Source organism: Hoplias malabaricus, chromosome 3 (genome assembly GCF_029633855.1).
Source record: "Hoplias malabaricus isolate fHopMal1 chromosome 3, fHopMal1.hap1, whole genome shotgun sequence".
NCBI lineage: Eukaryota > Metazoa > Chordata > Actinopteri > Characiformes > Erythrinidae > Hoplias > Hoplias malabaricus.
Window position 1 is genome coordinate 11,118,989 of NC_089802.1, and position 17,067 is coordinate 11,136,055.

General features: G+C 38.6%; 1 protein-coding gene across 2 annotated transcripts in view; it reads left to right on the forward strand.

Annotated features, from left to right (window-relative positions):
- LOC136690835 (cadherin-18) overlaps nt 1-17,067 on the forward strand; it is a 170,333-nt gene that overhangs the window by 106,590 nt on the left and 46,676 nt on the right. For both annotated transcript variants that reach the window (XM_066662885.1, XM_066662884.1), the window contains exon 4: nt 1,660-1,779. In XM_066662885.1, the coding sequence (XP_066518982.1) occupies nt 1,660-1,779 (120 nt within the window). The remainder of the gene's footprint in view (nt 1-1,659; nt 1,780-17,067) is intronic.

Consider the following 17,067-nt stretch of genomic DNA (forward strand, 5'->3'; position numbering starts at 1 on the left):
TATTAACATTTCAACTGGTGACCAGTCTCCTTATTTATAATGTCCATGGCTCAAACAACACTGTCATCCTGAAAGTTTCTCAAACGATCTCGTCCTGTGGGCTATGGTATTGTCCCTAGGACAGTGATGTCTGGTGCTCTGCCCTGTGTGTATCTTTCAAGCAAGTCGCAGCACCCACCATAATGCACAGACCCGACTGGCTGAGTAGCAGTGTACAATGCATGTGAACCATTATGGCTAGGGAAGTTACACCAGTTAAAATAAACACACTGTGTTAATAAATATTTCAATATTCAATAATTTATTAATAGTTATTTTTTTAGTCCACATAAAGTGTCTGGACCGGACCCCAATCCATCTATTAATGACACCAGCTGTAGTCCATTAACTTATAACATCTGAGGTAAAATCAATAGCACTTGCTTATTGTCTTTCAAAGTTGAACAATGAATCTAAGTTGGCCTCTATTTTGAGTTTTTCCTTCATTCAGTCATTGAGTCAAACATATAACCACTTTGTCCTGTTCAGGGTTGCAGTGGGTCTCAACCAGTCACTCACACACTCACACCTATAGAGAATTTCACACAGCCAATGGACCTGCTGGCATGAGTTTTTGGACTGTTGGAGGAAGCTGAAGCCCCTGGGGAAAACCCACTCAGACACAGGGAGAACACACCAAACTCCTCAAAGACATTAACCTGAAATGGGCATTCAGCTCAAGACCCCAAGTCCTATAGCTGTGTGTCAGTGGCACTACCAGCAGTGCCACTGTGCCACCCAATCCTCCTTCTTGTGGATTTTAATTCATTTCAATATTTCCTACTTACTTAATTCTCCATTTAGTCTACATTCCCAGCCAAATTAGCGTAAACCTTAATTGCCCCAGACTTACTTACTTACACTAATATAGCGCTTTTCTATACACCCAATGTGCCTCTTGAGTCACTTCAGACACCAACAGTGTAGCATAATTCAGCTAATTGGTAGAGAGTTAACAGCCCAAGGCAGGAATCACAAACTCACCCAAACATTCACACACTCACACATCTGGGTGGATTAACACAGCCAATGCACCAATCAACATGTGTTTTGGGAATCACAGGAGGATACATGAGCATCCTGGCTGAAACCCACACACCAAACTCCTTCAAGTGACCCAAGGCAGATATCAGTCCCAGGACTACAAGACCCTGGAGCTGTGTGCCACCCACGCCACCCAAACTTTCTTGTCTGGCTCTGTAAGATTATTTGCTTTGTTGTTGTGATCTCTCCCCGCGGTGTGTAAATTGATAAGATCTGATCAGTGATTTCACAGGTCTCAACATCAGAACTTGTGTAAATATTGGTCTAAGGCCCTTGTTGTGGTTAGAGGGCATCAAAAATCCTGGCTGGAGTTTTACACACACACACACACCCCTTGCATTTATTTAGTGGGCTATTAACTACTACAATTACTAATTCAATGTTAACTCTATCTGCAAATACATTTTCACATCAAAATATAATGATTTAAACATAGGGACATGATTTTGTCTCCATTTTGTCTCCAATGTGAATGCGAAAACAGGTTTTAGTCTCCACACCATGATTAATATATAGACCAGACACACAAACACACACACACACACCTAATTTATCTTTTTTTTTTTTTCTTTGCAGGTACATCAGTATTTCAAGTGACAGCAACAGATGCTGATGATCCCACCTATGGAAACAGTGCCCGAGTGGTATACAGTGTTTTACATGGACAGCCTTACTTCTCCGTGGATCCTAAAACAGGTAAAACACTCCTGACCTAATTGTATTCCTTGATCCATGTTAACCCTTTAATACAAAATGTTAGCATTCCATTAAGCCATCATTTATTTTAAGTATCGAGGCCTATTATAAATTTTATTGCTGGGTTTGTTGAGAATTTCCTTCGCTGGGAGATGTGGTTATATAACCACAGGGATATAATTGAGGTAAAGTATTAAACCATTGGCTATATTAAAAAAATAAATAAAAAATACAGTCCCCTACACAAGAATTCCCAACATGTAATAGATTTAAACATTGGTCAAACCTAGCTAGAGAGCCTTAATGGGAACTGCATCCTACTTTTTGTTTGGTGTTTCTGATCCATAACTCATTTTCCAACATCAGTACCTCACATCACTAATAGCTGAATGCTCTCAAATCTTCACAGAATGATTCAAACATGTAGTCTGTCTTGTTCATAGAACTAGAGAATCTGCAGAATCTGTCACTGCAATAAGGAGAGGAGCAACTGCATTATAATACCAATCATTAATACCTATAAACTGTGATATAATCCATTAGTATTTTTTTTTACTTCTTTTATTAACAAATAATTACAAAATTATGTTTATTTAACATAGCTGACTAATCACTGAAGTACTATAAATGACCCCTGTATTAGTAACCAGCATATGGAAGTCATGCATTTACTTGAATGTTGTATCATTGAAGAGAGAGACCAATGGAATGGTGGAGTCCATGGTGGAAGAGTTTATTCAGTAAAAGTTGTTATTGTTGTAAAGCATTTCAGGTTCACCCCTCCCATTCAGAATAACATGATCTTGAACTCCATGGTACAAAGTATTACCAAGGTACATAAATAATGAGAACAGACTCCATACATGTACACTGTGTTGTTGTGATCTTTGTCCACTCTCTGCTCTATAATTGAGAGCATCCCCTGAGGTTTGGGAAAAGAGAGAGCGATTGTATGGAGGCTTTCAGAAGAAAAAAAAGATTTTAAAAAGAAGATGAAAACAGGAAAAGGAGTCAGAGTGGTTTGGACATTAAAGAAACATGACCATTGTTTGGGAAGTTTTACAAAGGTCCATTAAATGTTAATGTGGGGATGATGTGAGTGTGTTGTGTGTGTTGAGGAAGACGGGGAAAAAGAGCAGGTACTTCAGTGTGTGTGGTTGTGTGTATTTTCAAAAGCTCTATATAGGTTATATATGTTCCCTCATAACATATGGATGAAGAATCGATTCTTTGGCCAAATAATAAGGTACTGTTTCAGCCAAACAAATTTGTCTGTCACAGCAGAATGTGAGGCTTGGTGGTGTGTAGGTGACAAAACCCACTTCTGGTAATCAAATGAATCATTTGTGCATCATTGCCTTCAGAGAAGGAATTTTACAGTACATTGGGTTTGTGTCATTGACACTGTCCGTGGTGCTGAAGTAGCCACAGATTGTCCCTGTCCAAGGTAACCACAGAGCAGAACTATCAGAGTTGTTCAGGGTGCTGTAATATCAGAAAGTAGCCAGAGTTATCTAGGCTCCTGAAATATTCTGAAACCTTTTTACCTTAAACACTGTTCCTTTAACATGACATGAGCTCTCAGCGCTGCCGTCACATTTATTCTGATGTGTACAGAAAAAATCCCTAAATTATAGACTTTTACTGTGTTTGTGTCATAAACTACCCTTTCAATCCAGGAAGCATATGAATAGGAATACACTTCACACATCACCCGCCTTTTATTGTTAGCCCAATGAAACAAATCAATATTAAGCCCTTAGCTATTCTGTTCTGAATGTGTGCACACTCACTCTGTAACTATTACAGTGCACCTGTGTTCCTTTTCTATAGTGATAGAAAATTTAATTTGTAGCCCCTCCTATTAGAAAAAAGCCACACTTATTTTATATAAAACAGTTCCTTTTTAAACTCTAGTCAGATGACTAAGATTGATAGCAGGTGCCAGGTTACTTCAGGGTCAAAGTAACACACAGCTTCAGAAATGGTGATGGAAAAATTGTAGTGGAATCTTATTTAAAATCACTGAAAAACTTGTTCTTGGTCTTGTGGTATAGTACATTTTCCTCTAACTTTGTACCAACATGCTTTATTTAAACAAGGCACCTTTTAAACATACCCTTGTTTAGCCGTAACACCCACCCATCTGGCCTGCTGCAGTCAAGGCCGAGATACTGATGCTAGAGAAAGATTTAAGGATTTTTCAGTGCTAGAAGGAAGCTATTGGGATCTTTTAACAGAGATCCCTAGAGCCCTGGTTTACAATAAGCCCCTGATCTGTCAAGAAGTGCTCCCTTTGACTACAGAAACACACCTGTTTATGTTTAGAGAGCTGTATTTTTGCCTGATCCAAGCCTCTTTCTGTTGTACTCAACAGCTAATTTGAGAAGCTGTATGCTTTGCCTGTGCTCTTTGACTTGCCTTTAAATACTCTCAGCACTCACTACAATGAGAGACTTTAGAAATGTGGAGGAGGGTGACAGTATCAATGCCGCATTGAACTCACAGTCCTCGCTGAAGAGTGACAAGAAGTTAGAGTCAAGCAAAAACGAAAGAAAGGAAAGAAAGATCTTGAAAAGATCACTTTTACCAATGACTGTTTTTATTACTCTCTCTCTCTCATTGCCTTTCTCTCTCTCTCTCTCTCTCTCTCTCTCTCTCTTTCTATTTGTCATGACGTTGACTCTGATCCCTGAGTAGGAAGACAACTCAAATGAAAATGGGCATATGCTATATCCAAAGCAGTTTATTTTCCTATTACTGGGGCCACAATGCCTCAAGGCAGAGCAAGAAAACAAAAACACAAACAAGCAGCAAGTGGAGTGCTCTAAAGGACAAACCAAAACTCACAGCAAAGTGAAACTGAACGCTTCGTTGAGTTCTCTCCATCATTGGCTTTTGCCCAGACAAGGACCTTTATATAAAAGGAGTGAAGCTGTAGAAGAATTTAGTTCCAAAATCAGCTCTGTGCTCACAGCTTATGTGCAGTGTGATCAACATTTAAATTATTAATATCAGATTAATTTAAATACAAAATGTAATGAGGGCAGCACAGTACCACAGCAGGTAGTGTCGCAGTCACACAGCTCCAGGGACCTGGAGATTGTGGGTTCGATTCCCACTCCGGGGGACTGTCTGTGAGGAGTTTGGTGTGTTCTCACCGCGTCCGTGTGGGTTTCCTCCCACAGTCCAAAAACACATGTTGGTAGGTGGATTGGCGACTCAAAAGTGTTCGTAGGTGTGAGTGAATGTGTGAGTGTGTGTTATCCTGTGAAGGACATCCTCCAGCGTGTGTTCCTGCCTTGCGCTCAGTGATTCCGGGTAGGTTTCGGCATCCGTGACCCTGAATTGGATAAGTGGTTTTAGACAATGAATGAATGAATCAATGAATGAATGAATCAATCAATCAATCAATATCGTTGTAATGCTCCACTGACATGCAGTAAGGAGAACAGATCCTCTGCTGTTGCTGCTCTGGGTTCAGCACTTATGGAGGAGAGTAAGAAAACACAACCCGACCCCCTGATTTAGGGACAGTGCTGTGCAAATGAATTACTTTCTGCAATTCTAGGGGGAGCACAAGAGCAAAAGTACCAAATCTTACCTAGTGTTTCTTTATATTATACAAGATCAAGTGAGTTCAGGAAATAAGTATGTAGCTTATGGTTTGACACTGATAGTCAAGACCAGGCTTTAAAAAAATGTCTGAAGCCATTAAAAAGTACATTAGATGCATGTGTTGGTTACAGATTGAATCTTGCAGCTTTTACTTGGGCAGTAAGCTGTGAGGAATTATGTTAAGCTGTCACTTTCAGGCACAAAGGTTGACTGTAGTGTCTATTTCTCCCTGACATGGCAGTCCCACAGCTAGCGACCACATCTCTGAAAGAGCAAGAGTGACAGGTGAACATGTTACTGGAGCAGTTCAACACTAAGCTGTCACTTGGCTGGTAATTTTGATCTAGGACCCTGCAGGGCTTCTACTGAACAGTGGCATTAGTGGCTAAAAACATGAACTAGAGTTGTTTAAAATTCTTAGGCTTAGTATAATTTCTCTACATATGATGATGCACTTCTTACATCCTAGGAATTAAAGATCCACACCATTGTCCACAAGTGTTCCATGAGATTGTATATTGTTAAAATTTAAAATAAAGAGAACATTCTCCTGTCAGTATCGTTTGTATATGGCCACAAAGCTGTAAAGCCAGCATTTTTTTATTGTTATTGTCATTGCATAGAAGCACAACAAATCAAATCTTCATTTAACACATTAATGAACACACTCAAGGGATTAGTGGCAGTGAGTGCCATGCATTATGCTGATCCCACACAAATGAATTATTGTGCAGGCACACCCTCCTGTAGCCTCCCACCACTTCACAGATCCTCAGTCTCTCTCCAGCACTCATTGTTTAAGCATTGTTCATCTCATGTCTCATTCATTTGCTACTTGTGTTGTGTGCCCCCTTTGTTTCTATAAAGAATAACAATTATTTACACAGCACTGACATTGTTATCAATACATTCAATAATCTAGAGACGATTTCATGTTTAAAGGGGCATGTGTATAGGTTATGAAAGAGTACTCAATTTTAGCATTAGTGGTTTGGAGGACCATTCCACCTCATACAGAGAGAACTTATGTTTTTTTCATGCGCAAACAGATTTTCTCTCATGTGTTTGATTCCAGTGTAAATAGTATCCTCTTGTTATTTAAAAAACTGAAATATTTCCATTTTTTACCTTTGAAATGTAACAAAACATAATGAAGATTAGTGTAAAAATGGATACAATATAAATTTAAATATCAGATCACTCATGGATGTACTTCTTAAAATATTAAAATAAGAGTATTTCATTAAGTCCACTGGAATTTGAGCTGAGTGCATGTAAGTTATGCCCCTCTGCAATTATTTAGTTATTAATCTTAAGACACAGTTTTAACAACTTTTTAATGATTCACTAATTACTATAAATCTGTTATGTTGGTCGTGTTATTCTGAGAACTCTGTGATAAATTTTGAAACCCCACACACAAAAAAGGTAATAATCAAAATAATGCTTTAGAATCCTTACCATCAATAAAGTGTGAAAGGCATGGCAGCTTCATTTATGAGATTCATTTCTTCTGCAAGGGTAACTGAAGGTTTTCTGCAACATAGCAAAATAGCTCTTTAGTGGTTCAGCAACATTAATTTTCAGCATACCTAATCTGCTTCTAAAGCCATCGGAAAGTCGAGTCCCGAGATGAGATTCTATCGGCCCTGTATTAAATGGCTTTGCTGGTAATTGCTCTTTAAGCGCTATCTCTCTCTGGATGCCTGAGAACACAAAAACAGGTGACAAATAGGATTACAAACTTCATATAAACTGCCCTGAGGAGATGGAGGAGATGACCACACAAATCAATTCATCAGACTCAGAGAAGGACAGAAAGAGAGACAAAAAAAGTAGCTGTTATAAGAAAATAATGACTAACACAGCTGCTCCCCTCATTGCAGACTGGGGTTCAATTCCCAGCCCTGGCAAAAACTCATTACATTACAAAAAAAAAGTTACAGGGCAAGACTCCTAACACTACCTTAGCCTGTATTTATAACATAATGGAAATGATAAAAATGGCTCTGGTTCATCCTGTACATTTTAAGAACAGAACAAAAGCTCATTGTACTTTTTAGTTTTCCATCAAATCCCAGCAGGGAACCTCCTTTAATTCTACTGTGAAAATGAGGGAACTCCACTCTGAACAGGTTACTTAGATGATGCCAGTGGCCTCATGTCCTGACTATTAAAAATCTAAAGACATAATAAAAGAGTAAAGGAGTTGTAGTGTGTTGTGGAGAGATGATTGTGGTCATTAGGCTAATAGATTCACGCAGGAAGCAAAACAAATGCGTGGCCTGAGCGGCCTCACTGTCATTTATGGAGACGTAGAAGTATCTGTAATGTGCAGTTTAATTTAGTCCGGCTGTAATTGGTTAGAAGCTGGTGCTTCAGAGATTTAGAAATTTGCCATAAAATGTAGATGAACAGAGCTGCAATCTCCTTCTCAATCAATATCTCTTTATATATTTTACATCCTCTTTTACTTCTTTAACACTCTGTTATAGATTCACTTAGGACAGTGCACACACATTCACAGGCGAAAATAAAGGCTTTTATATAAAATGTCTATGAAATAAAGGACTCATCACTGTTAGAACAAAACAGTGTATTTGTATAAAAGTTGTATATTGTGTGAAAAGGGCAAACATATGCAGAACAACAGAAGGACAGTAATTGTAAAACTACATGCTTCTGTATTTTGTCAGTAGAGCTGAGAGAATGTGTAGAAAATGGTCATAATGTTTTGGCTGGTTGGTTTGACTGATATTCATTCGTTCATTCATATTCTGTAAGCGTTTATCCAGTTCCGGGTCATGGTGGGTCCGGAGCCTATCCGGAATCACTGGGCGACACACACACTCACACATTCACTCACACACTCACACCTACGGACAATTTTGAGTCGCCAATCCATCTACAAACGTGTGTTTTTGGACTGTGGGAGGAAACCGGAGCACTCCTCACAGGCAGAGTTTGACTGATATTTATTACCAGATTATAATGAGCTAAACTCTTCCTGTTACACACAATGCTGCCAACACTGGGAGGGTGAGGACAAGCAGGTTCCTCCTAGATTTTGCCTCTTTATGCATTGCTATTTCAACCCCACTGCACTCACACTCTGTAGGAGAATGGCGACTGCCCAGGTCTATCACATCAGCTTACTGACACTCATGCTCTCTGTCACTGTGCCATGTGATGGGAGGAGGTAGGGGGCAATCAAACAAGCAATCTCCTTATGACAGGACCAACACTTAGACCAAAGGGCCTCTTGTGAATATATATAATCTTACCACCCTGCCACATATATTCATTGTAAAATAGACTCATTTTAGTTAACCTTATTGTATTTTACCAGGTTGATGTTGGAGAAGTGAGTGAAAGCCTACATTATCTCCTCTGGGCTTCTGTCTTTCCAGCGAACATTCACTCTCACACAATTATACCCATCTCCTTCCTGCTGCCTGCTGAATCACACATAGTGTTTGAGTTGAGAATGGAATAAGACATTCAAACAAACCATGTTTTATGAATGAAACTTGTTCTTCTGCAAGACCTCACCAGACTCACACAAACTAGACAGTGTAATGTGAATTTCTTGGACAGTAAAACTCCATTAGTTTCTTCATTACTAGCAGGATCTGTTACATAATACCAAAGTGATTTAGCTGCATGTTAGTTTGTCCTCATACTTCAGCACACACAGAGCAGCACTGACACAATTCAAACGCATTAATAAAACACACTGGCCCTTACAGTCATTCCCATTTCTTAAAGGTATCAGACAATACTTCTCCCTCTCTCTTTCTCTCTCTCTCTCTCTCTCTCTCTCTATCTCTCTCTCTCTCTCTCTCTCTCTCTCTCTCTCTCTCTCTCTCTCTCTCTCACACACATACACACACACTCACGCACAGAAACACACACACAAACATACACTCACACTCTTATTATTACACTGTTGTTCATTTTGTGCAACCCCTCCCTCTTCAGCTATTTTTTTCTTTATGCTCTCTCTCTCTCTCCTTTTTCTATCACTAGGCTCCACATACTTTCTTCCTTTCTTCTCCTCCCTTCCTCACACTTTGCTTCAGACACTGTTTCTCTCTTTTCAAATTTTCATTTAATACTTTGTGTATGTTATTTTCTTCATTTCTGTTTACCTTCTGTTTCATTTTTCCCCATTCTTCAGGTTTATTTTTCTTTACCTCTTTTTGTTTTCCTTCCCTTTTTTGTTTCTGTCATTCTCTCTGTCTCCCCTTTAAACACACACACACACACACACACACACACACACACACACACACACACATACCCACACTGATAAGTAGGCTAATTTCTCTGCTGATCAGGGAGTTTTGAGGAGCTTTAGTCTCTGAGTGTAGTGCTGCTCTGACACAGATCACAGTCTTTAAAAGGAAGGATTAGTGTGACTTCCTGTACAGATCACATTTAAAAAGCGTGCCAGTTTGTGGAGTCCTTCCCTGGCCACTAATCACTCTGAGTGTATTAACTGTCCCCATGTTATCACTAAAGGGAAAAGAGGGGAAATTACAGTCTTGCAAAAACAAATCCAGCTCAACTGAGTGCATTTGGAGAGCCTCTTTACATGGATGCTCTTACTCTCCGCTGTGCAGCTTGAAGCCTATGAAACTGAATCGTTTCATCTAATATATGCTTTCTGTTCCAAACAGTTAAAGACGGTGAAAAGGTCTATGAGGTGACTGGTGTCACCACTGTGAATGTGTAGCACCAGAGATTCTGTCTCATATACAAGGCCTTTTATCAGGAATATTGCAATAATGACTGTGTTAGGAGTCTTGCCAAAGGACTCTTATTGGTGTAGCACAGACTGGTTGCCCACACCTGCAATCAAACCCAGGTCTCTCACATGTGAGACAATGGTGTTACCACTGTAATACACCAAACAACACCAGTACCCGTATATAAATATTTATGTAGAAATTGGGACAAGATTTAGATAGAAATGGGAACTAGATTCAGAGAGATATGTAAATGCATTTCTGTAGGACTTGGAAACTTATAAAATATCAAGTGGACTGGCCCTTGTTGAACACCTTGTTTTAACAAATATAAAAATAAGCATGATGCTGCTGTTATGGTTGGATGCACTGTAGTCATTTCTTAGTGAGTGCAAGTGGTCTCAAGCTTTCTGAATTCATACTGAGATTCCTTAAAGGGGACTGAAATATGAAGAATGTCCCTATTCGTATCCTGATTTATTCAAAATGATAGTCACGATAAACCACAATACAACCACAATAAAAGTCTACAGAGTTCCACCTTTGGTAGATCACGTTCCTTGTATATAAAGCAACGTAAGGAACTCAAGTTCTATTAATTAATTTAATGTGTTAATGCCATATGAGGCACTAGAAACAGTGTGTCTGAACTTAGTCCTAAAGATCATCAGGCCACTGCCAATGCTCAAGTAACACCCAAGCCTGAGGCTCAAGCAGTAGGAACAAGAGCAAAAGGTAATCTCCCATAATCCCCTTAGTGCACCCTGGAGATGGTCCTGCTTTAGAAAATGTACAGCCTGTGATGGAGACAGAAAGGGAAAGTGATGCTATCACCTTCTCCGTGACTTAGAGAGGGGTGAGCAAAAGGCTAACAGTCTCTCTCAGCCTGACTGACCTCAGGTCAGACCAGCTGTCTCTCTCTCAATGGCTGTGCAGAATCACCTGCACCCTTTCTCTCTCTCTCACACACATACACATACACACACAAACACACACACCCAAAGGCTGGCTGTTCAGAGATGTGAGGGGGTGGTGGGAGAACTCTGTGGCTCTGCTGATGATGCAGAGTTCAGAGTGGCTTTTCAGAGCTATTGACCATTGGAATATGAGGGAATACGTTAACAAATTCAAGCAGCTGTATTTGTATATTGAAAGAATTTGTGCTGGCACTCCTACTGGAGATTCTCAAAAATAGTGAAAACTGACTTGAATGCATCAAACCCCGTAATCTGAAGGACAACATTAATATGGTACAATAAAACAACTAAAGAAAAAGTAGAAAAAATTATTTATTTATTTAAGTTCGAGTTTTAGACCAATTTTTATTAGGTTTCAAATGGAGTTGTACGAGGCCTACATTACACAAACAAATTTTATTAGAAATCTTGGCTATTTGTCCTTGACAACAACTTTGTCTTTCTTTTCTTTCTTATTTTCAGTGGCAGTATCAACAGTGAGCTCTTAACTAACATTTATTCATGCTTTGTAACTTTTTCATACTGACTGGGGTCATTATGAGTCATTGAGCACAAGGCCAGAACACACAGGGTGCTAGTCCATCGCAGGGCATCACACACTCACATTCACTCATACTCCCACAGTAGACAAAATCACACACTACAAACCAAACTACAGATGGGTTTTTTTGACTCTGTGTGGACACCACTGCACCCAGAGGAAACCAATGCAGACACAGTGAGAACACAACCCACATTTTACAGACAGTCACCCAAGAAGAGGATTGAAGCCTAAGGACCCTAAGATCCTGAAGCTGTGTGGCAGGACCAAGGTGCCTTTTTCTTACATAAGATGTATGTGTTACTCAATGTACTCATATACTCAGCTATAAATAACTATATTCTTGTTACTGAATTCATGGCACTCAATGTTTAATCTAAATATTAATAACTGAATAATAAGTCACAGTTTCAAGCGGTTAAGGATTCCTAATTAACTTGCCAATTGGAAAATTGCAGGACATCTTTGCATGCCAGCACTCCTCCACATTCTCACAATAAACCCAAGATTTTTCCACAACTCTCCACAAAGACTATTTCATACTTCCTCAAATGTGTTCAGCACTCCAAACAATAACACTGAATGATGGTAAAGGGGAGTCTCTCCCTCTTGCCTAAAGAATAGAAAGAAACAGAGAGAAAGGTCAGATCATCAGTCTTTTGTGTTGTTTTAATGGAGTGGATGGCTGTCTGCCAAGGCCCCTTTGTTGCCTTAGGAGGCCAGGTTAAGTAATGCTGCAGTTGGGATAATATCTCTCAGCAGTAACACAGGGGAAGAAATAATGGCTGTGCTGAAATGGAGTTAAGGCATTAAGGATGGGAAATGGGATTTAGCTAGAGGCCCAGGATTCTCCGTTTCCTACTTTTGGTCGGGTTTATTTGAAAAGTATAGGTATCCTTTACTTCTAGCTTTGCTGTGTTCCAGGTTTAAAATGTTCCAAGGACACATGAAACGTAAGGAAGTGACCTCATTCAGACAATGGGGTATGCAGAGTCTAAGCTACAAAGAATGTTTATCTTTTACTCGCCAGTGCTGTAGGTTTGTTATAAGGTGTGGCCACATTCCTTGACAGGAAAGAGACAACTCTGTCAATTGAAAATTGTCTGGAACCAAATCTTTGTTTCTGTAAGACAGTAGCTCAACAAAAGCAGACCCAAGATGAAACAAAGTGCTATGCTTAGGTATATATTTAGCATTTTCTAAATGCTCCAAAGTAGATGAAGAGCATTTTTCAATTAAGCAACCAAAATTGCACAGAAATGTTCACCTAGCATTTAAATGAAACCACCTAGCATTTAACTCAGTTAAGTCACATTTGACTGATAACAGACATTGTTAGTTTCAGAACACAGCCGTAAACCATGGAATTTAGCCGTTTACAGATTTATTGTTTAGAGGTATTAATTATTCTTTTCTGCTTTATAGCAAAATAAAATACATATATATGCATATATATGCAAGCTAAAGCCATTTACTCCTCCATACAGTTACACTACAATAACATTCAGAGAAGAAGTGCATTTTTAAATTTGTTATACTGTGATCTAAATTCACATTAATTTACTTGTACGATTGCTCTTGCTCTCCATGTTACCTTTTTTTTAACACAATAATAACACATACAATTTTACATCCCTAAAACATACAGGAGTGCAGATAGCCAGTTTGAAGGGAACTAAGGGAAAGCTGACAGTCTTGGAACTAAAAAAACCTTTAGGTTTAGAGCATAAATATAGTATATTCCATGCCATACATCCTCTAGAATAGTTCTGACTAAATGAAGAACTATAAGCTATATTACACTGAAAAACTGTCTTTCAAACCTTTCCAGGGACGCAAGGATTGCAGCCAGCATTGTGCCCATTATGAATACTACCCATTGTTTCTCCATGTACAATGCAAGTGGTAGAATTTCTTGCTTTTCTCAATGGTTTATACAGTTCTGTCCTTTGTTCAGTTAACATGTTATTACCACTATATCATTTCAGCCTGTCTGGCTGTATTATTACAGTCCAATTCCTGGCTGTCTTTCACCTCAACTCATCAACTGCCCCCCCCCCCCCCCCCCGCTTGCCTGCTGGTCATCACAGAAGGCCCTCTGCTCTGTGGCAGGTGACACTTAACCTCCCTTGTTTGAATGTTAATCATGTGGGTTAGAGTAGCCCGGACAGAGTAGTTCACTATTTGACCCAATGTTCTAATCAGCCCAAGACATGCTTACTCCACCCAGGTCCTGCCTTATGATCTCCTTCACTTAAACATATACAAATGAGTGAAGCGTGTACACCATACGGACACAAAAATTGGGATACATTAAAATGAAAGGAAATTTCATAGCATCCCATTCTAAATCCATAGGCATTATAGGGAGTTGGTCCCTCTTCCATTCTTCTGGGAAGGATTTCCACAAGGTTTTGGAATGTGCCTGTGGGAAATGTTGACCTTTCATTCAAAAGAGCATTTCTGAGGTCAGACACTCATATGGGACTAGAGGGTCTAGCTCTTAATCTCCACTGTAGTTCATGCCTAGAGTGTTTGATGGGGTTGAGGTCAGGGCTCTGTGAGGACCAATCAAACACCAAAGTGACCCCATCTTACCTTTATGGACCTTGCTTTGTGCACAGAGGCAGAGTCATTCTGGAACAGGAAATGATATTCCCCAAATTGTTCTCACAGAGTTACACGGTCTGCCATTTTGTGGTTGCACAAGTTGCTAAACACTTGCATGGCTGGGCACTTCGTTTTATACACCTGTGGCAATGAGACTAAATATAACACCTTAATTGAATGATTAAGAGATGTGTCCCAATAACTTTGTCCATATAAAGTAGATTTCACAAGGATGCCGGTGTTATATATTTATGAATACAATAATAAGTAAGTCATAATGCACACAAATAAAAATGAAATGTTGACTCAATCCAACAATTGGAAAAGTGCATGTTTTAGAACACACAAAAATTAAAATGTTCAAAGTATTAATTGAACAAATTAAATTCAATCTGCCATATTTTCAGTCAAATATTTTGGCAGAGTAATATAGTAATAACTTGGTATTAACTATAATATGTTGGCAAGTAAAATTCTGTTGAATCTATTCAATATTTTATTTTCACCATCACTAAATTGTGGTAATATGTATCATGTAATTACTTAACGCATTTCTAGAATTTTAGCTTATTTTAAATAAATATATTTACTGAAATAATCAAAAATCTTTTTTCACTTTTCTAAAAAATTACCATTCCAGATTCAAAGTTTTATTTCATAAGCAGTGATATGTTGTTCACATGTTGTATACCAGATATACCACTGTGACAAAGTTACAGTGTTAGCAATTGTACTAGTGTAGTTTTTTTACTCATGGTGACTGTGAACTGGGGATTAAAAAGCCAGAAAGTAGTTACACATTTCTAAAGAAAATTGTTAAATTTTCTATAGAATACAGGGGTTATTTGAACAAATGCAAGCAAAATGTGTTTTCCCTACTTTTATGAATAACACGTAGTGTTTGGACAGTTTTATTTAACAGCTAGTATATTAATTATATTACTATATTTATTATGTTTAGATTCATGCTATACCAGTATTTGAAGCCAATGAGAAAATATACATCCAGATAGCTTAGAAAGAAGTACACATATGTCTAAATTAAATAAATTTAATTTCCTTATTTAAAATTCTTGTTAGAGCTTGAATACATTTTGAAATGGAATGGAATAACATTATCTATCTCTTTTTTGGAATCCCTGATTTAGTTTTATGGCTGGTTTTCCATTTACATATCTTGGCCCCAGAGTTTGTTAAGGGGAGACTAAAATGTTAAACTCCTTACACAGGGCACATCTTTCTTTCCTGTGAGAATTTGAAGAGGTATTTAGTAAGCAAAACATGTCTGGCCCATGATGATTTGAGATTCTGGTTTCCAAACATTCTCATTCTGGTTTGACAGAGCTTCGGTCAGATTTCTATGCCATGGTGGGCAGGAATATTCTCCTGTAGGATGAATGCTAATGATTAGTAAATACTATTTAGTATTTATGTTCTCTCACTTTTAGTCATACAAATTTCACCCATACTTTAGTTTTCCCCATTTTTCAATTCTACATGGCTGGGAGAGTGAATGGTGAAACATTTTTCCTTTGAGATATGTGAAGCCAGTCACTGCTTTTTTATTAAACACTGCCAACAGTGTCATTGGAAAGCTCAGCACACTAGGAGAACACAAAGTGCTCAATTGTGTTAGGTTAGGTTTCCTCAAATGACATCAGTACCACAAAGGATCAAGCCCCCCTGTCTGTGCTTATGCATAGACAGTTGAGGCCTCAGGAAATTCTCTAATTTAATTTTACTTTTTTTTTTCTAATCAAGCCAATGATTTCTTTTTCCCAGTGCAACTCACAGAGGAGACTGAGAGAACAAATGACTGTGTCATCAGCATAGAAATGTGTTGTGCAATTTTCAGTTAATCCACCAACCTCATTAATTTCTAAATGGTACAGGCCCAAGTACAGATCCATGTGGAACTTGTGGGAAATAGAGGTTGCGCTATACACATCTCCCTGCTTTCTGAGGAAGAAATCACTTGTGAACCAAAAACATGCAGGCTGATCAAGAATGAATTCTAATTCTCTGAGTACACTTGTAAATCTGTTAAACAGTCAATGCATTATGTATTGCCATTATGCTTGCTGTTTTGTCTGCTTAGTTCTGATGTATTTACTGAATAAAAAGCCTAGACTGCCGTGTATCAGACAGTTGTAATCCACTGCTGAATGACTGTGTGCATTCGCTGATGTGTTCACAGTCAATACCCTCCATCAAAAGCAGCCTCGGGCAACTCATGCTTTCCTAGTGTGCTCTAGCAAGATAAATCAAGATAGGATTTTATGATAACACATCCATTTCACACAGAGGAATTGTTTATGTCACTTTTTCTAGAATAGACATATTTCAATTCAAGCAATAATCTAATCAAACACGTAGAACCCAGACAGGGAGCATTCTGTGCTCTTGGTATGTAATGTAAGCTTCATTGTGTGTCCAGTTGGTTTGTGCCAAAATGTTCATGAGTTCACTACATTTAAAGTTCAACACTGGCTCTAAGCTCTTGCCTCTGTACTGAATACATATGTGTGTGAGTGTGTCTATGATGTGGGGTTGTGTACACTGGGGGAGAGAGACTGCAGGTGAAATATAGAAATATGTCTGGATGTTCTTTAGTATTTCAAAATGCAATGCAAAAATGCTTTTTGTTTAACAATGTCTAAATGCTTTATACACTTCCTCTTAAAAGCCTAGAGCCAACATCACAGCTTCTTCCCTGTCTGCACAATCAGAGTGGTTTTGAAAGTGTGGTCTTTTATCTTTTGATGACTAACAAATACAAGCAACAATAGAA